General features: G+C 39.2%; 1 protein-coding gene across 4 annotated transcripts in view; it reads left to right on the top strand.

Annotated features, from left to right (window-relative positions):
- The window catches only part of dpp6a (dipeptidyl-peptidase 6a), a 503595-nt gene that overhangs the window by 290529 nt on the left and 191890 nt on the right, over positions 1-21176 (top strand). For all 4 annotated transcript variants that reach the window (XM_077244246.1, XM_077244247.1, XM_077244244.1 and 1 more), the window contains one exon: positions 465-579. In XM_077244246.1, the coding sequence (XP_077100361.1) occupies positions 465-579 (115 nt within the window). The remainder of the gene's footprint in view (positions 1-464; positions 580-21176) is intronic.

Raw genomic sequence — 21176 nt, 5'->3', positions numbered from 1 at the left:
TATTCATCAAGGAATCCTGAAAATTAAAATATCACGGTTTGAACAAAAAGTATTAGCAGCAACTGTTTTCAACATTGATAATAATAATCAATGTTTCAGGAACGACAAATCAGCATCTTAGAATGAATTCTGAAGGATCATGTGACACTGAAGACTGGAGTTATTCCATCACAGGAATAAATTACCTTTTATTATATCAAAATAGAAAAGATTTTAATTAATCAAATCAAATAAATGCAGCTTTGATGAGCATAAGATTTTCTTACCAGACCCAAACTTTTGAACAATAGGGTATGTCACACTAAATGACACTTTTTTACACAGATGTTGGCAGGATTTGTTTTAGGCCAACAGCAGTTTCCCAGGAGGTGCTGCTCACTGGCACACAACTGTCCTTGACTAACCTCCCATTTGCATTCATCGACTCACATGCTTTCTCTCTCTTTGTCCGTCTCTTTCTGTAGGAGCTGGTGGGAAGTAACCCTCCGCAGAGGAACTGGAAGGGAATAGCGATTGCACTACTTGTTATTCTGGTCATCTGCTCTCTGATCGTCACCTCTGTCATTCTGCTGACTCCAGGTAAGCAGCCTGGGAGCAAAGGGCCCGGGGCCACGAGCCTCTAGGCCATAGCGCGCGCACACACACACACACACACACACACACACACACACACACACACACACACACACACACACACACACACACACACACACACACACACACACACACACACACACACACACACATAATGCTGTTGACAAACCACAATGTTTCAAGTGTCTACATACAGGTGCACAATCCTATTACAAACACAGCCTTTCAAGTTACTGCATCCTGCTAGAACACCTTGAATGTTTTCCAAAACATATTGGCTTGTACTTGGAAGTTTCAATTTGGACAGGTTGCACATATGTAACACGACCATGCAAACAAAATAAAAACATAGAAGGTTCTGGACACATTCAATGCGGCTAAACAACAGAAATATAAAGTATATAGTAATGGGCTTCAGACTGCAGCTGAATTGGTCACAAATTCATGTACACAAAAACTTGTCACAGCACTTATCAAAACATATTCCGCTTTTCAAGATGCACGTGGAAAGTTTTCTGATCCTTGACACGATTGCGGGCAGCAGCAAAAAGTTGATTCTGCGCAATTTTGATCTAATATTTGATGTTTTTTAAAATTGAAATAGCAAATGAGAATCACCAAAATTATTATATTATTTTTGAATATCGGAATAATTTGGAAAAATGTGGTATTTGGGATGAAAGGCACCCCTGCTTTTAGAGCGAAATACACAATAATTAACATAATAAATTACATAAATATTAAACAGTTGGCTGATTTTTCCGCTGACTTTTGCTGACATGACATGGTAAGATTCAGATGGTAAATATCATATATTAAGTTGGGTGTTGTCCATCTTAGAGATAATCACCATATTTATAATGAAACTATCATATTTAAAAAATATGATATTAATAATATCATATAATAAAATATAATTTATTGTTACTATTGTAAATCTATATTAAATTATTATTCAATGCTTTCTGGAATCTTTAGTTTTTTAAATAATTTTGTTACTGTTGTGAAAAAAAAAATTCTTCTCTACCATTGAAATAGTACTAAAAGAAGCATCCAAACAGTAAAGAACAGGATTAAGCTCTCAGCAGTGGAGGAAGCACCATATTTAAGTGCAGTTTATACATGGCCAGTGAAGCCTGTTACTGGGCAATATAAATCTCTGCATTCCCTTGCTCTCTGAAAGCCATTCAAATCTCCCAGCCGTGCTTTAATTAGTGTGCTGTGAATGCTGGTTTGCCTACATTAAACTAGCAGATTCAGTCTTTGAGAAACTAATTGAGTAGTTTTGTCTGTAGTTTTGTGTTATTCCATACATTTACATATTTCTCTAATAATAAGCTCAGTGTAAAATATTTTAATGGGAGGCACAGATTGAGATGAGACACTGATTGGTTTTCTGCTTTTGAGCATGTGTGTGTGTGTGTGTGTGTGTGTGTGTGTGTGTGTGTGTGTTCTTATATGGTTTATGATGACACAAATGTGTGTAATGACTAGGGGTGGGAATCTCTAGGCACCTCACGATTCGATTTGATTACGATTCAGAGGGCTGCGATTCGATGTTAAAGCGATTATCTGAATCTTTTTGTGTGTGTGTGTGTGAATATAAATACTTTGCTTTAAAATTACAAAGTAATGACCCATAAAGAATTAACATACAATATATTTTATTAACATTGCAAAGAACCAACAGGAAAATAATTGTGTGCCTGAACTAGCAGCATACTTGTAGTAAATTAATAATATAACAACAACAGGTGTTCTGACGATTCATGCTACCCATCGAGATGTGCTACTTACTGGTTATGCGCATGTGCAGACTCATTTTTCTTCTGCTTACCACGCACATAAATCTATGCATCCTTGCTGTGGAGACTTGTAGGAAACTTTTGACAGGTCAAAGATGAATATTTGATGATATTTTTTACTTTTCACACCGTTTTAAAAATAAAAACAGTACAGTATACTGTACTCTTAACTTCAAATTTTATTATAATTGTATTCATAAAATAATGTCATTTTTACTTGTTATATCAAATGTGATAATTGCTAGTTCATTTAAAATATCAAAATATGCTCCCCATAAACTTACCCTGATTTAAATGAAATAACGATGTCATAATATTGTGAGATTTACACCATTATGGAAACAATAGAGAATGAATCGACATTCTCTGTGATCGATTCGTGCTTGGGTAGCATTTTTCGACAAGGCAGCACAAATCGTCAGAACACCGGTACAGCCGAGTGTTTTTCCTCCTCCGGGTGGAAACGTGTCATATGGCTTCTCATATTTGTCGTGTTTCCGAAATATTTTAGTTTTATTTCTACAAAGCTTGCAACTAGTGTGGCTCTTGTCCAGCTCCTTTCCCCATTCAACTTCATAGAAGCCAAAATATTTCCACACGTCAGCTTTTAACGAGGAGGGTGTTTGGATTTCGTGCTCAGCCATCGCGTCTCTGTTATGTGCACACGCCACAGACGGTCCGGGCACTGCACTTCCGCGCTTCAGAGTTCCGTCGTCTGGGTTCCGTCAATATTACATTATTATAAATATTTTTATAATTTTTTTTTTTTTTGAAAATCAATTTTTGACATTTGTGAATCGATTCAGAATCGTCCACGTCCGCATCGCGATGCATCTAAGAATCGATTTTTTCCTGCACCCCTAGTAATGACATGGCTATACAACATAAACATGGTTTACCAAATGGATCATAAACCAAATGGCTTAAAAAATACTAAACAAATGTTTTTTGATATTCAAAAAATGCAGAAAGTTTTCTGTGATGGGTAGGTTTAGAGGAGTGGTTAGTGTACTGGGATAGAATATACAGTTTGCACAGTATAAAAACCATTATGCCTATGGAGAGTTCCTGTAAACCACATATACAAGTTTGTGCGTGTTGTCACATCCTCTTCTGTCCATTTGGACACCTTGTCTGGCTGCAGTCTTTCACTTCACGTCTGTGCTCTATCGAAACTGGAGCAGGTGACGGTTCAGGCACTCAGGCTAATAGAGCAGACAGAATGAGCACAGGCCGTAGAGACGGAGCAGGTGGCATTTCTAGCTTGAGTCCTGACGCCACTCCAAAACTGCAGGACAGGACTTTGGACAGGTCAAATAGAATGTTTAATGACAAAAACATTTAGGGTGGGATTTTATGTATCAGTATTGATTGGATCATGAGAAGTGGTCTTTAAATGTTGATGATTAGATAGGGAGATTTTAAAAAAGCTAGAGGAAATGGCGACTTTAGCTAAATATATACAGTGTTTCCCTAGGATTTTTTTCAGAGGCGGTGGTAGATCCACCGAAACTACTAGTGTCACGGAGCGGGCGTGTTACAGATATGTGGTGTTGTCATAGCCTTCAGAAGCGAGTAATAAAGCTCTCTTCCAGACCTGTTTTACACCATACAATTTTTTGTTATCAAAAAGCATGTCTAATTAATTAAAATCATGAAACCTATACAATTATTAAACTTATACAACATTTTTTTTTCACACAAATTCGTTGTGTTTTTTCTGGTAATCAAATGAAGACATAAAACATTGATTTAATTTATTTTAATCATATGAAATTAAACAAACTTTTTGACAAACAACGTGCTGTACAATGAGCTTTACTGTTAAAATTAAAACATGGAAGAAAAAATTTTATTGTTCCTTAAAAAATAAAGTTTTGATGATACTTTCTTTGTATTAGTGTTAGTATTATAATTACATTGAGATGCATCTAAATTCTACTGTACAACAGTAATATATTTCTGTCAAGTTAAACTGAACTTTTATTTTGACGGGTTGCCGTGAAGACCTTTGAGTTTCTGTGTGTTTATGACATGACGACAATTTTTCTCAAATGAAGCGTTAAATGCTCTCGAAGTGACTTTCAGAGCGGATCTAGAGTCTGGAGATGAAGTTGTAGGCAAAAAACAGTGCAAGCGTCACACGTGCTTCAGTGTGTGTGCGGTAAATGAAACTGCGCGTCGTCTGAACACAGAACATGCAGGATTTATATTTAAATAGTCTTTTTTGCGGTTTAATATTCACACACACTAGTCTATATCGAGATTTGATTTCAAGTGTACTGAACTTCTTTTTATTTATTCATCCAAGAATTTACGAATTCCATGAAATTCCACGTTATACAGTAAATTTAGTTGGCATCTCCACCGAGGCTGGCTTTGCTTCGAGTTGTTTCTCCGGATTTTGTTGCTTTAATGAAATAAAAACAAATTTTTGCCTTTTTAAGATTGTCACCTTCTCTGTTCCTCTTTGACGTTTTTACTGCTAAAATTACTACATGGAGCTCGCTCGTCCGTTTTTCTTTTTTTGTGTGGGGGGGGGGGGGGGGGGGGGGGGTATATTTTGGGGTGCGGGCTGCCCCCTCAAAACAATGGTAGGGTAATTATTGACTGGAAAAATAATCTGTAGGTGCATTTTGAAATGTTTTGACTAATAATCTTTTAATGAATGCCATTTCAGTTCTACTTTATGAGTATGAATTATCAAATGCTTGAAAGACAACGATATACAATACAAGTACTGTAAAAGTTTTTGCCACAAACTCGACTGACTGGCTTTTCTCCTGGATGATTTCATGAGTCTCTTCAGACCTTACTGTACATTTATGAGCTTCCAGAACTTCTGATTGAGGCTGTGTGTGACCTCCTAATTTAACTAATTTCCACAAATTGAACAGAAATAAAAACAGTATAAATAACTAGAATGTACATTTCCAGAAGAAAATGTGAAGTGGTGCTTGCAGTGGCAAAACTCGCCACTCGGTTGCTAGGGTGTGATACATGATTGCATACGAGCCAACAAACATGTCTGTACTATGTTCTGGTGCTGAGATATGGCTTATTCATGTTGTTCAGGTGGTTGCTAGGGCGTTGCTAAGGTGTTCTGAGTGGTTGCTAGGGTGTTTTGGGTGGTTGCTAGGGGTATTCTGGGTGGTTGCTAGGGTGTTCTGGTTGGTTGCTAGGTTATTTTGGGTGGTTGCTAGGGCGTTGCTAGGGTGATCTGGGTGGTTGCTAGGGTGTTCTGGGTGGTTGCTATGGTGTTGCTAGGTGGTTGCTAGGGTATTCTGGGTGGTTGCTAGGCGGTTGCTAGGGCATTCTGGGTGGTTGCTAGGGCGTTGCTAGGCGGTTGCTAGGGTGTTTTGGGTGGTTGCTAGGCGGTTGCTAGGGTATTCTGGGTGGTTGCTATGGTGTTGCTAGGCGGTTGCTAGGGTATTCTGGGTGGTTGCTAGGATGTTGCTAGGTGGTTGCTAGGGTATTGTGGGTGGTTGCTAGGGCGTTGTTAGGCGGTTGCTAGGGTGTTCTGGGTGGTTCCTAGGTGGTTGCTAGGGTATTCTGGGTGGTTTCTATGGTGTTGCTAGGCGGTTGCTAGGGGATTCTGGGTGGTCCAAACTATATTGCTATAGCCTACTAAGATGAGTAAAAATAGACTGAAATATGTTGAAATAAAATGTCTGTATAAGCAACAAACTGCAAATTCACATGTATATGCTAATATATCATACAAAATATGTTACAGACTAAATATGAATGTTTAGACAAGATTTTGTGATCAGTTTTGGATAGATTTTAAAGTTTTGCCTTTAAAAAAAGACTATTGTCACATTAAATAGGTACGCTTTTGTTCACCAATTTCTGCTCATAGTTAAATATACTATAGTATGATGTTTTGTCAAAAATAAAGTAGGTATATTGAATTATCAACTAAGATGTTATTATAGTGTTTGTTCCAATTTTCAAACTAATGAATCCTTACCTTTTTTAATACGTATGATAAAATGTATACTTTTTACAAAGAAATACACTCGAAATATTGTTAAAATTGTAATTGTTGTTGTATTTGTAACCTATTTGTAATTGGTTACAATTTCTAATTGTAAAATATGTATATATAGATAATTTCTTTTTTGCTTGCATTCTTTGGGATCCTGTGACACACCTGTGTGAAAGGCTAATTAATATGCAGCTCATTATGTATGTGGCACATTATCCGGCCTTTGTCTTCTCAGGTGTGAACACGCCTCCACGCATATTGCCTTTCCAAACAAAAGGTGTCTTATAAAATTTAAATCAATGTATTGTTTTGTGTAAATGATTAGGCAGGATGATTTTCAGATCGTTTTGAAATAAAAATTCTAGGCAACAACACTCATTAGTCAAAAGTCCTGTAGACACATATTTAGTATGTGTTTTGTGGCCTTATTTCAGACACTTTAAGTTTTAGTTTTTTCAATAACCACGCATAAACATTATTCTCTAAAAAATACAAACATGTACATATATGTTGCTCTCATATTGCGGTAGCCCCGTTTGTGCTATATAGAGTGAATTTACACCTTTGCCATTAACATGTTTATAAATAACTGAAAAAAGCACAAATGTCAGAGCATGTCAGAACACCTCTAGTAGAGCTGCACGATTATCACAAAAATCATAATTGCCGATTATTCCCTTGAAATTGTAATTGCGATTATTAATTACGATTATCACAATTTACATTGAATATATATAGGCGTATTACAAAAATTGTTAACGCACACACACACCACACACACACATACACACACAGTACTGTCCCCCTTTACTTAACATACACATAAATTGTAAGAATGACTAATAGTAAAGACTAGAAAAACATTAGGACTATGCTAAAGCAATTAAATAGCAGTCCCAAACTAGTTTTTGTTAATACAATGTTGATATGAGCCACCACAGTCATTTAAAAATATAAAAAATAACACAAAGTGAAAATAAAGTGGCATTTTGGGGTTATGGAAACGACACTTACCATGGTGAATACACAATACTAAGAACTGTTAATGAAACAGCTCCTGGTGAATGAAAATCACACCTGCATGCAAATCCTTCTCAGCTAACACGTGATTTATTGGTATTTTACTTTTATTTCGTGACTTACTAATTTACATTGTAACGACGTTGCTCGTAGTTTCTTTTGCACTTTTGCGAAACGATTGAGTGAATGGCTGGTGCGTTTTTAGTTGTTTAGCAGTTGTTCTTTCGTTCCAATTAAAAGTTCAGAAACGGAGCCTCCATTGTCTGTCGTTCTTCAGACGTTACAGTACTCTCTCAATATCCAAAGTGCAAACGGACCAGAGCCACAACTACACAGTCCAGAGATAGGTTTAATATTGGGAGACAGACTTTTGTATGCAGCCTAATTTGCGCACAGCAGGTAGCACACGTTTCATTTTTACTTTCGGGTTCGCGATCGCACATACCCTGTGTATAAGAAGCGGCGGGGCTGAGGTCGCATTCTACAAGAGAATCATGCGATCAGTGAACCGTGATTCCTGCTGCACTGTGTGCGACTGCAACTCGTGCTGGATGAGTAGAGAAGACGTTTACAATAGTTTACAATAATGTGAATGTAGCGGTGGCATATTCTGTTCTAATTTTTTTTTTTTTTTCATCAGTTATTTAAGAAAGTGAAAATGTAATATATTATAGACTAATAACACATAAACTAAACTGTTTCAAACCTTTTTTATGTAAATGTCAATAATTAAGGCCTATATACAGCTATCTCAAAATATTAGAATATTTCATTTCAAACTTGATTGAATTACCAATCGTAAAGTATAAATACCGGGTATCTTTCGGTCTAGTTTAGTACTCTCAACCACAATCATGGGGAAGTCTGCTGACTTGACAGTTGTCCAGAAGACAATCATTGACAGCACAAAAGGTCATGGCTGAAAGGGCTGGGTGTTCGCAGAGCGCTGTATTGAAACATGTTGATGGAAAGTTGACTGGAAGGAAAAAGCGCGGCAGGAAAAGGTGCACAAACAACAGGGATGACCATAGCCTTAAGAAGATTATCAAGCAAAGCCGATTCAAGAACTCGGGAGAGCTTCACAAGGATTGGACTGAAGCTGGAGTCAGTGCATCAAGAGCCAGCACGCACAGATGTCTTCTGGAAATGGGCTTCAACTGTCACATTCCTAGTACCAAGCCACTCCTGAACCACAGACAACTTCAGAAGCGTCTTACCTGGGCTAAAGAGAAAAAGAAAAAGGAGCTGGACTGTAGCTCAGTGGTCCAAAGTGCTCTTTTCAGATAAAAGTAAATTTTGCATTTCATTTGGTAATCAAGGTCCCAGAGTCTGGAGGAAGAGTGAATACAACTTGCTTGAAGTCCAGTGTGAAGTTTCCACAGTCAGTGATGATTTGGGGTGCCATGCCATCTGGTGGTGTTGGTCCACTGTGTTTCATCAAATCCTAAGTCAACACAGTCGTCTACCAGGAGATTTTAGAGTACTTCATGCTTCCATCTGTTGACAAGCTTCATGGAGATGCCGATTTCCTTTTCCAGCAGGATTTAGCAGTTGCCCACAGTGCCAAAATAACTACTGACTGATTTGCTCGCCACGATAGTATTGTGCTTTTTTGGCCAGCAAACTCGACTGACCTGAATCCCATAGAAAATCTATGGGGTATTGTCTAGAGGAAGATGAGAAACACCCAGCCTAACACTACAGATGAGCTGAAAGCTGCTTTCAAAGCAACCTGGGCTTAAATAACACCTCAGCAGTGCCACAGACTGACCGCCTCAATGCCACGCAGCATCGATGCAGTAATTCATGCTAAAGGAGCAAGTATTGAGTGCATAAATGAACATATACTTTTCAGAACTTGAATTATTTTTGTATTGTAAATGCTTTTTTTATTTATCTTAGGAAATATTCTAATAATTTCATATATTACATATATAGCTTTAGAGGTGGAAAAAGTTTTTAAAAAGACAAACTCTTTTTCTCTCTTTGAACTAATGTGCATGATAAATCATACAGAAGAACAGGAAACATTATTAAGACAGTTAATATGGCCAAATATATAAAAAAAAAATACAGTTAATGTGTTTATGCATTTATACAAAAGATTATATTTCAAATAAAAGTGGTTATTCAAGCTTTGTTCATAAAAAAATGATTGCACTAAATTATTACAGAAAAATATACAAATGTAAAACATGTTCAAATATAAAACAGTTATTTTAAATTCTTGTAACATTTTACAATTTTACTGTTATTTTGATCAAATAAATACAACGTTGGTGAGCATAAAATACTGCTTTCAAAAACATAAATCCTACAGACCACAGATGGATGGATGGATGGATGGATGGATGGATGGATGGATGGATGGATGGATGGATGGATAGATAGATTCCTCTTTCGCGTTTCCTTGCCCTTGAACGGACACATAAGCACAACATTATGTCTAAATGCCCGTCTCGGCAAGTATTCTCTCATTTATGTCATAAGTGAACAGTTAGAAAAATACGTATGTTTGTCAGTTTTTTCGGTCCGTGCAGTCGGTCTTAAAGCACACACCTAATATTCCTACTGTTGTATATATATATATATATATATATATATATATATATATATAGGTGACATTTAACATTTAATTTTGTATTTAACAATACTATTACAACATTACTTTCCTGTTATCTCTGTAAAGCTGCTTTGAAACAATATGTATTGTAAAATGCACTATATAAATAAAGGTGATATATACACAATTATTAATTTTTTTGCTGATCAGAAAAATGATCCGATCCGTGGCTCAAAAAACATATATGATCCGAACCGTGAATTGTGTGATCCGTTCCACCACTAATGGATGGATGGATGGATGGATAGATCAGAACAGAACCTTTTTTTCTAAAGAAAATTTCAACTTTAAAAACATTGCCCGTCCCAGGAGGAGGTCCTAGTAATAGAGCCTGTCAGCTCATCATCCTCCCCTCTTCCCCGCTGATGAACAGTTCAGTGCTATCCACACTGCCCAGGTACAAAACACTCCTGACATCCCACCACACTCCATCAATGATGTTCCTCTGGATTTCCTCTTGTCCGGGTGTTTTTTCTCAATCTCTACTCGTGTGTCACTGTGACATGTCTTCTCTTTCATGTAACGGATTGGTTGATATGATGGGGCTTGATCAGTGCTTTGACTGGAAAACTGGGTCAGGTCTTCTTTTATCTCAGCTTTATTACTATTTTTTTTTAGAGAAAACACTTCTCACTGAAGACTGATGCTTGACTGACACAATGACAGCTAATTGGACATGTCAGAGAAGCTCATTCCTCAGAGGGTCTGTGATGGAAACTCTAATTTCTCCTGGAAGGACTCCTTTTTCGCACAAATCTCTCAGGAACCGTTGCGCTCCGTGGCACCATAGTGGGGGGTCTTTCAGATAACCTTCCCAGAGTTATTTTCGCTTCTCTGTCCTGTTGTTACAGAAATCGCACTTTCCTTCTGCGTAGAGATCAGCCAAGTCACCTTCCGACTCTCCAGGATTTTTTCAGTGCTGTTGAAAGAGTAATTCTCCCCCCAAAAAAGTATTTTAAACGCCGTTTAAATATTTTACTGATATCTAAGCTGACAGCGGTGAATTGAGTCATTTACACCAGCCTCTCTCATGAATACCAACAAAGTCAAAGTACAAAGACAATCCTGTGTGCACATCTTTTAAAGCACAAGATTCAATGAAAACATTGTCAATGCATCAAAAATACAGATGGCCTTTAATAATGTTCTATCCTCAGCATTCACGTTGCATTTTCACATCAGCAAATGATGAAAATAACACTCTCTTCTTCTGCTCCACATCAACAAAGCAGCATATATTAAGAAAAATAATGAATCATACACTGAACCGGAAGGTATTCATTTCCTTCTAATCGTTTCATTAACTTTGGGCCGAAGGGCTGACAATAAAGATCCACATGCCTGTCAAACAAAGAGCATTGCAAATGAAATCAGCAGTACGTTAGACCTACAGTCTTACAGATAACACTGTAATCTTCTTAAATAACAAAAGTTCCTTTTATTCAGCCATTCTCACTTTGAAGTGGAGATCATCTCCCATTTCTGCAGCTTATGAAAGCTCTTGCTGCTCTTTAATTAATGCCTGTGATTGTCCTCATTTTCTTATTTGTTCATTTACATGGTCCTTATTTTCAGTGAATTTCACCACTCTAATATTATGCAAAGGCATCCATAAAATAATTTTCACACATCAACAACACTTTCACAGAAAGCTAAAAACATATCTCCCCAGATGCAGGATATCTGTGAAAAAGCATACTATACACTAAGCATGCATCGATCCGATATTCAGTATCGGTATCGGCTCCAATACTGGAATTGTTGACGGATCAGGTATCAGTCAGACGAGACCTATTCAATTCTGAAACTGTGTGGACTCATGGTTGTTACTGTTAAGCTCCACAAAAGACCAAAACACATTATAAAGCACCATGAACCACGAGTCTTCCAAAGCCAGCTTAAAGTTAGTTTAAGTTTACGGAAACTCTTCCTCCACTGCGGCTGTCAGTCATTCTCCTTTCAGCATTCACCTTTCAGCATTATACTTAGTCTGTAGATAAAGGTTTATGAATTTGCATGAAAACACTTTATCTAGCTGGAGTTTATTGCTGTTTCTAATATATATATATATATATATATATATATATATATATATATATATATATATATATATATATATATATTCCCTATACCTGGTGTCTGTTAGATCACAACAGACTTTGAATTCAAAGGATAAGGATTTGTGCACACAATATCTCTTGCATGTGTCCCCTGAACTTCTGAATATGGAGCACAAAGCGCAGTGATTCCATGTTGCTTTAAGCACAGTTCTGCACCCAGGATACGCATGTGCATAAGAAATTTGTGCCACACAGAAAGATTATTAAAAGCCTATCTTGTTCTGACGTATCTATCATATCTGGTTGCCCCGTTAAAAAGCTGTGCAATACATTTAAATTAAACTTATTTTTATTTTATATTATTTATTTTCTTTTATATAATATTTTCTAATTATAATAAATGACAAGGCAAGGCAAGTTTATTCTATATAGCACATGCCATACACAATTGTAATTCAAAGTGCTTTACATAGAAATAATAAAACAATCAAAATAATTATAACAGATGCATAGGCATTAAAAATAGCCTGCATAAGAAATAGAATTAACAGTACAAGTTGAGAATAAAAATTGATAATTAACAATTTGAAAAAAGGATACATAAATAAAATACAGTGCAATCAGTCGGACGTAGCACGGTGCTCATTCAGTAACAGCTAAACAGATGTGTTTTGAGTCTGAATTTGAATGTGACATACATAATAAATAAAAATAACAATCGCATTTAACTAAAGGCTAAAATAATCCCAGAATCACTAAGTTCGGGGTACCCCTATCTGGAGTGGAAGAAATGAAGAGTCAGGTTCACGATTTTACACTAGTCAAGTCACCTTTATTTATATATAACTTTTTACAATACAGACTGTTTCAAAGTAGCTTTACAGAGATAACAGGAAAATAATGGTGTAATAATATTGTTAAATATAAAATTAAATGTCCCCATCTAAGCGAGCCAAAAGCCAATGGCGACAAAGGCGAATAAAGGCGACAGTGGCAAAGAACCAAAACTCCATCAGTGACAGAATGGAGAAAAAAAACATGGGAGAACCCAGGCTCAATCAGGGGGCCAGTTCTCCTCTGACCAACGAACGAATAGTGTATAATTATGATTCAGGGAGCATTATAGGTCAGAAGTCAGATTGGATCAGAACTTTCACAATATTTATCCAGTTCCATCTGGTTGGGGGTCGGAGTCATCTCGCCGGTATGGACATGAGTTTGTTGAGGTGTCCATGAGGCCTTCACAGGGCTGATGAGGATGATGCGTCACTTCAGGGATGCGTTGTCGTTGTGTCCATGCGATGGTCAGAGGCGAACCAACACTGAGTGGGGGCCCCAGGCAAAATTAATCAATGAGGCCTTTTTTAAATATGTTATATATTTTTTATAGCCTATATAATAAATACCTTTTTTTTGTTAATATATCTTCATTACCAAGAGATATTATTATAAAAAATTCAAAAGTAGTCAAAACACAGAACATCTAACAGAACACAAGTTGTTTATTTTTTTACAACATTATGTGCTTATTTTTTTAATTAACGAAATGTCAATCATCATCTTTATAACAGAAGATACAATACTTGAAGGCCCTAGAGATGTCCCCTACTCAGCTCAATCCAGACGGTTGTCATGGGGGACCGCACTGTGGTTGCAGCCGTTGTGTGTGCTGACAGATAGAAGGAGATTTACATCACCATATGGAAAGAAGCGTAAATGGATGGAGAAGCATAGGTTACTGTAAAGCTATGTCTTAGTTGGTGCTTATCTTGGCGAAAGCCGAGTACAAATCAGCATGAAGTTTTAACATCTACTCCCGTGTAATGGAAATCATCAACAATCTTCAAGATACAGTAAATCTTCAAATGTGTAACAGATTGTCACCTTAAAAACAGTCATTTTCATGGTGGAACAAGACATATATATATGTAACATCTTAATTTAATCTTTGTTTTATTATTTTATTAGTTCATTAACTAATTGTTAACTCAACTAATTTAATGTAAAGAGCTGGATACTAATTAAATAATGTCAACAATAGTAAATGTATTGATTCGATTTGCCATAGACTAGAGATATTTCTAGTAGGGCTGGACGATATGGCCAAATTTTATATCAAGATATATTTCTTAATTTCGGTCGATACGATATAATTCAGATATCGATATGAACAATATAAAAGCCGCAGAAAAACAGCCAAGAATGCCCATAACAGATGTCTGTTCCTACAATCTTCTGAAAAATGAATTTGCCAAGTCTATGAAATCTGCTGGAGTCTTTCGCTACTGCACCATAACAAACTACATGAAGCAATGAAATAACCCATCATAACAATAATATTCTCTTCTCAATACCTGCTACAAGACTATGAAAGCATATGGGTAGCAATATTCCGTTTGAAATGTAATATGCAAAATGACAATGTAATATGTAGAATGGCAATGCATTTCTGTTTTTAAATTTACATTTGCCATAACATTTGTGCAACATTTGGTACACAAAATGGGGGAATTTTTTTTCGATTTAAATCCCATTTCCTGCATTTACATAAATTTAGGGACTGTGGTGTTACAAAATCCAGGAAATAATTAAGTTGATTATAATGTTAAATTCTGCCAAAAATAAAATTAGGCTACTAAACTATGTATAACAAAAATATGTCTTACTTTTTTCAAGACTTGAGATAATCATTTTATAAAGTCAAAAATGTTCACCATTAATGTTTTGTGTGTAAATAAAACTGAAATATACAGAAATTGAATAAGGTTATCAAATAGTCTGAACTGCATAAATTATAAATTAAATATAGATTAATCCTTATTAAAGCTACACACGTTCTTTAGACAAGATCAGTGAGTAATTTGCTCTGTTCCCCTTTGTTCTTTGGTTAACTTAACTGACAGACAGAATTGGCTGCTGTCCCTTTAAGATCCGTCGCTGATGAGAGGATCTTACGCATTTATTTTTTTCATTTAGGCTACTCTTAACTTTCATTTAAGATTTTATTTAACTCATTTAGACTGTTCTTGTGAGGATACAATTGACAAAACGGACATTTTGGCATAAATGTGTGTGTTATTATTCAAGCGCTAAAGAAAGAGAACTGGATTCTGCGCGTCGTGTGCATGTGTGTGCGGGCGTCAGGACATTCACAGGGAGCGATACCTGCTCATTAGAACTTTCGGTGAGCTATTTTTAGAGTGTGGATGTGACGTTCCTGGCCGCGGACGCGCGCATCGGCACAGTCTATCTCCTGATCCTCGTTTGATGTGTTCCCGCTGCTAGTCGGACTCGGCAGTCACACTCCGGCAGATTTTGCAGCACGCTGAAACACCGAAACACCACTGAATTTTTACCACTGAATTAGTCTTTCCTCTCTTATCAACTATTTCGTATGCTTTCTCCTCACTTGTGGAAGCTCGTTCAGTCACATTTGCATTGCGGTCAGGGGCGCTCATTCTGTGGCTGAAACTTGCCGCGTTGGAGATCCGCTGCTCTGAGCAGTGGCTGCGTGTCTGTGGTGTACGTCATCAGGAAAGTAGCCAATTGTGTTCTCCTCTTTCTGACGGCTGCGCGCCTAACGTCAGTCAATGACAAATGCTGCTATGTATATTGAAATATCGAAAATGTGTTTAAAAATCATATCACCGTTATCGAAAAAAAATATTGCGATATATATTGATATTGAATTATTGTCCAGCCCTAATTTCTAGTCGACTAGTAATCGTTCATTTAAGCAATTAGTCGACTAATCGCACGTTTATATTAATTTCTGCTTAAATATTGGGTGCATGGAGGAATATAGCCTATATTCAAGCGCATAAATAAATCTTGACGCAAAACCAGGCTAAGGATAATAAATATGTCTTAAAAAATAAAGATTTTAATAGTTTATTAATGAACTAGTGTTTTCTAAATCAGTGTTGGCTGCAAACATATCTCCATACATCTCCGCTGTAAAGTGGATGAACCTTTAGAAAGAAATGCATCTTTCATACGGATTACATAATCAGATGATATTTGCTTTCGATTCGAATTTTATCATTTAAAAGTGTACATTTCAAGCTTTATATGGATATATTTCTCTTGTATGTGAGACTAGTATACGCTGTGTTTCTGTTTAATTTTGAGACACGCTCCAGTTCACGGAGACCATGAAAGCATGCATTGATTGTTTTATTTTATTTTACAAAAGCACAACGTTTTCTTGTTATTATGAGTTTACACAAATAAAAGTAAAAATTGCGACTGATGCATTATTCTTTTACTTATGGCCAGAAATGATAGAGTATTTTAAGTTCTTTCCACTGTTTATAGGAAAATGCAAGTAGCCTAATCGCGCCGGCGCCTCCATTTCTTACAGTGCGTGCTTTACACTCCGCACAAACACTTGGATATGCGCCTAATAATAGCGAACATTTATCTAGGTTAACGTTAGAGCGAGCGGCCATACCAGACGGATAAGTAATTTTCATGTTTAACAAATCAAATCATGCATTTTCTACGTACCGCAACTAATCGCTGCTCCAGTTTGAAAAAGGCTGCTGAGGTATGAGGGGAATGCAGAGATGTCGCTGCGTCTTTATATTAACATTCCTGATTGTTTGAATGATCAGCCCTCGGGGGCCCCCTTAAAATGCCGGGCCCCAGGCAATTGCCTGGCTTGCCTGCCCTATTGCGACGCCTCTGGCGATGGTCCTTCATCAGATCTGGATATGGCCTGGATCCGGCGGACTGCAGTAAACCTCGGGATAAACAGAGAGACTAATATTAGTGTAGACGCCATCCTTCTTATGATGTACAAAGTACATCAGGATTTATGGGAAGTGTTCCCGGTTCCGGCTGATCTAAACTATGCAGCCTAACATTGAATTCTATAAGTTTATAAGTCTACAATGTGCTATGTGAATGCTAAGCCAAAAATATGTGTTTTTAGTCTAGATTTGAACTGACAGACTGTGTCTGCTTCCCGGACAATGTTAGGAAGATTGTTTCAAAGTTTTGGTGCTAAATAGGAAAAAGATATACCACCAGCAGTTGATTTTGGTATTGTAGGAATTATCAATTGGCCAGAATTTTGAGATTGCAATAGACGTGAACTATAATGCTTTAAGAGCTCGCTCAAGTACTGGGGAGCTAAACCATTTTGTGCTTTGTAAGTAAGAAAAGGTAGATTCGAGATCGGCCTGTAATGACTAATTCTTTAGGATCGAGTGGCGTTTTTTTAACAAATGGTTCAATCATAGTCATCTTAATTATTTTTTTTGGTACATATCCTAATAACAAAGATGAATTAATGATATTAACCCTCTGGGGTCTGAGGTGTTTTCTGGGTCCTGGAGGTGTTCTGACATGCTCTGACATTGTGCTTATTTCTGTTACTTGTGACATTTTCATGGCTAAAGTCTAAGTCATGGCTGAAAATTAAACTGTATTCAGCACAAACTCTGCAACAGCTACAATAATATGTGACCCTATCTGGCGAAATGAGTCGCAACGTTTCATTTTAAGATATGGGCCGATTATCTGGAAAAACAATGAAATAATAGATTTTTTTTGTTGCTAATTTCAAAGAACAGACATTCAAAAATAATCTCCCAAAGTTTCGTAGTCCAGATAATTGAGTAAAGGTATTTAAAGGACTATTAAATTTTACAGAGTTTTACTAAATTCGGCTGGAAATTAACATTGCTTTTCTCAACTCCTATCGTCACCTCTGAGCATTTCCCGGGTATCCCCTAAAACGTCACTATCTCTGCTCTCCAAATGGTGTTACACATTGTATTAGGGCTGGGCGATATGGCCTTAAAAAAATCCCTGATTTTTTCACAAAAAAATCCGATTTACGATTTAAATCGATTTTTTTCTATCCCTTCTTAAAATCAATCTGCAGATGACAAAGAAATTGTTCAAAACAAGTTTTAACTTTATTTTGTTTTAATAGTCCCTTCTGTGATTTGATCTGGATTAAAGTGCAATCAGAAACGTCCTGGTTGCGTATGCAACCCACCGTTCCCTGAAGGAGGGAACGGAGGACGTAGTCGACGCGACTGAAATGGGATCACGCTAGGGAGCCTGTCTTCTTCGAGTACTATTGAACGAGCCAATGTAATTGGCGTGCGTGATTCGCATCACACACTCCGCCCCCGCGGCGCGGGTATAAATACGGAAGTGGATGCACGCACTAGTTGCTTTTCGCTGAGGAGCCGAGAGTAACCCGGGGTCAGCGGTGGTCCAGCGGTAGTGGCAAGGGGACTACGTCCTCCGTTCCCTCCTTCAGGGAACGGTGGGTTGCATACGCAACCAGGACGTTCCCTTTCAGTCGATAACGTCGGACGTAGTCGACGCGACTGAAATGGGATCAACCATTGAACACGCCACTAACGCTGCCACCTTCCAGTGCCTAAACCAAAGCCTCCTGATGCCCCCGCAAACTTAAGGCGGGGAAGGACAGGGCTTAGGCCAGGGAAGTCACTGCTGTTCCTACAGGACCACTGGGAAAGCGTTCCCCATACGTTGGAAGGAAGGGACGCTGCGGAAGCCACATCCAACCCAGAGGGAGGTAATGTGGAGAATACACATATGAACTGGGCGGAAACCGGGCAGTCTAACATATGGAATGTCACTGGGGTGGCTCCAGCCTAAGACGGGGGGAGACACACCGGACAGTGACGGCAGAGAGACTCTGCCGAGGGAAGACACGGGCTCACCGCAGGGAGCCGTATCGTGGAAGAATACACATATGGGGTCACCGAAGGGACCGCAACATATGGACCCAGCCTAACACAGGTTCCACACTGCTTACGAGTGGTAGGCCTAACACCAGACGTTCCGCACGTCCGACGTCGGAGGGGTGTGGAGGAACTCAACAGGGTTCAATTTTAAGGGAACTCAACTGGAGTAGAAAGGCGCACGTATCCAGTCCATAGGAGGGGAATGGCGCAGCAAGCCGACACTTGAACCGGGCTCACGGTGAAACTGGCTTCATGAGAAGGGAGCCCACGGGAAGCAGCGGTTCAACCAGGTGTCGTCCAGCCCCCAACTCTAGAATCTGTTTAGCAAAGTATATCGTCAACGCCCAGGCGGAGCACTTTACACTCATCATAGAGGAGCTCAACACCTAAGTGGATATGTTGCATCTCGGATCTTTGCCGAAATGAAGGCAAGCACTAAGTGCAACTTTGCATGGAAACAGCCTTCCCTCTCTGCTGAAATCCAACAGATATTTGAAGAGCTGGTCTGAGGTCTATGACTTGCATTCTGTACACGTCCAAGCGAACGGACAGAGAAGCCAGGGCTGGATCTGCCTCCTCCAGGGCAGCGCTTGCAGGCTCACCACCTGCTCCTATTACGGGAGAGGTAGGAACCTTGGGCACAATCCGAGCCGGGGTCTCAGCTTGTGAGAGTTAGCCGGCCCAGACTCCAGGCACAATACGTTGACCGAAAGCGAGCAAGTCCCTACCCTCTAGTAGAGACCACGCGAGCAGGAGAACTGATATAACAGAATTTTTAACTCACTACCTGCAGTGGCTCAGGGGCGGTCTCTGCAGTGCAGTCGCACCAGGGACAAGGCCCAAGAGGATAAAGAGGGACACAAGGATTTACAAGACCTTGCTCCTCAGGAACCTGACGACCAGAACGTGCTTCTGCATACTTCTGCAACACGATGAGCGTCGTTTAAACACCGAGGCAACATCATTTTGAGGGTGATTTAGGAAAACAGCCTACTACAACCCATTTTGCAGGAAAGAGAGCACTGAAGTGATCGAAAGCTTTCAGGATCTCCTCAGGAGAGAAGACGCACTCAACGACTAGGTTCCACTTCTAAAGGCGTAAGCACGCTACCCAATTCTAGGGGGTGCTCGCAGAAGTGATGGTAACTATCACATGTTCTTGTGATAGCCACCTGAACCTCCGCGTTCAGATGTAAGACCGCCCGGAATCTCCGGGGGAAGAACGCGTGTGCCATCGTGCCCCGTCCCCGAAAGAGTTTCCAGGGGAAGTCAGGAAGGCTGTTGAAGGGAACCAGGTCTGGTTGGGCCAATAAGGGGCAACTATGAAGACCTGTTCCTCTCCTGACATGGCACGTAGGTGCAAGTGACGGGCGCAAAAGACAGGAGCATTGCTCAACACAACATGTGAAGATCACTGGGCTTCAGGAGCATTTTCTGCTCAGCACTTGGGTGTGACAAGTTCACTGAGCTTCAGGAGCATTCCTGCTCAACACCTGAGTGTGATAAACTCACCGAGCTTCAGGAGCATTTCTGCTCAACACTTGAGTACGAAGAACCTCACTGAGCGACAGGAGCATTTCTGCTCAGCACTTGAGTGTGACAAATTCACTGAACTTCAGGAGCATTCCTGCTCAACACCTGAGTGTGATAAACTCACTGAGTTTCAGGAGCATTTCTGCTCAACACTTGAGTGCGAAGAATTTCACTGAACGACAGGAGCATTTCTGCTCAGCACTTGAGTGTGACAAGTTCACTGAGCTTCAGGAGCATTACTGCTCAACACCTGAGTGTGATAAACTCACTGAGCTTCAGGAGCATTTCTGCTCAACACTTGAGTGCGAGGAACTTCACTGAGCACCAGGAGCATTTCTGCTCATTACTGCGTGTGATGAATTCACTGAGCTACCTGTGATGGACTCACTGAGCTACAGGAGCATTGCTGCTCAACACCTGAGTGCGATGAACTTCACTGAGTTTCAGGAGCAATTCTGCTCAACATGAAGAGTGATGATTTCACTGACTTGCAGGCGCAAGGCGACCATGAGTCGCAGTCACTTTTAGAAGGCTCACTGGGGTTAAACGCATTTCTGCGGGCCCCTGGGGCAGCTGAGTCCCAGTGTTTGTCCAAGGGTAGTCCGCTCGGTTTACCCAAACACTGGCGGAAAAATAAAACCGGGGGGGCAACTGAGCGGCCCCGGAATGGTCATGACCCAGCCGGACCCAGGGGATGGAGTCTCCACTTGCCCTGGCTATAACTGTCGTGAGGCTCGATGGCGGCACGATTGAGTAAGCGGGAGGAGTGGAACAAGGCGCCCTCAGAAGCGTCTGACTCCAAGGAGGAGGTGACGG

Source organism: Siphateles boraxobius, unplaced genomic scaffold (genome assembly GCF_051911475.1).
Source record: "Siphateles boraxobius isolate OS27281-9 unplaced genomic scaffold, OSU_SipBor_1 26, whole genome shotgun sequence".
Lineage (NCBI taxonomy): Eukaryota > Metazoa > Chordata > Actinopteri > Cypriniformes > Leuciscidae > Siphateles > Siphateles boraxobius.
The sequence above is the reverse complement of the archived record's forward strand: the minus strand, read 5'-3'. Positions and strand labels throughout refer to the sequence as shown.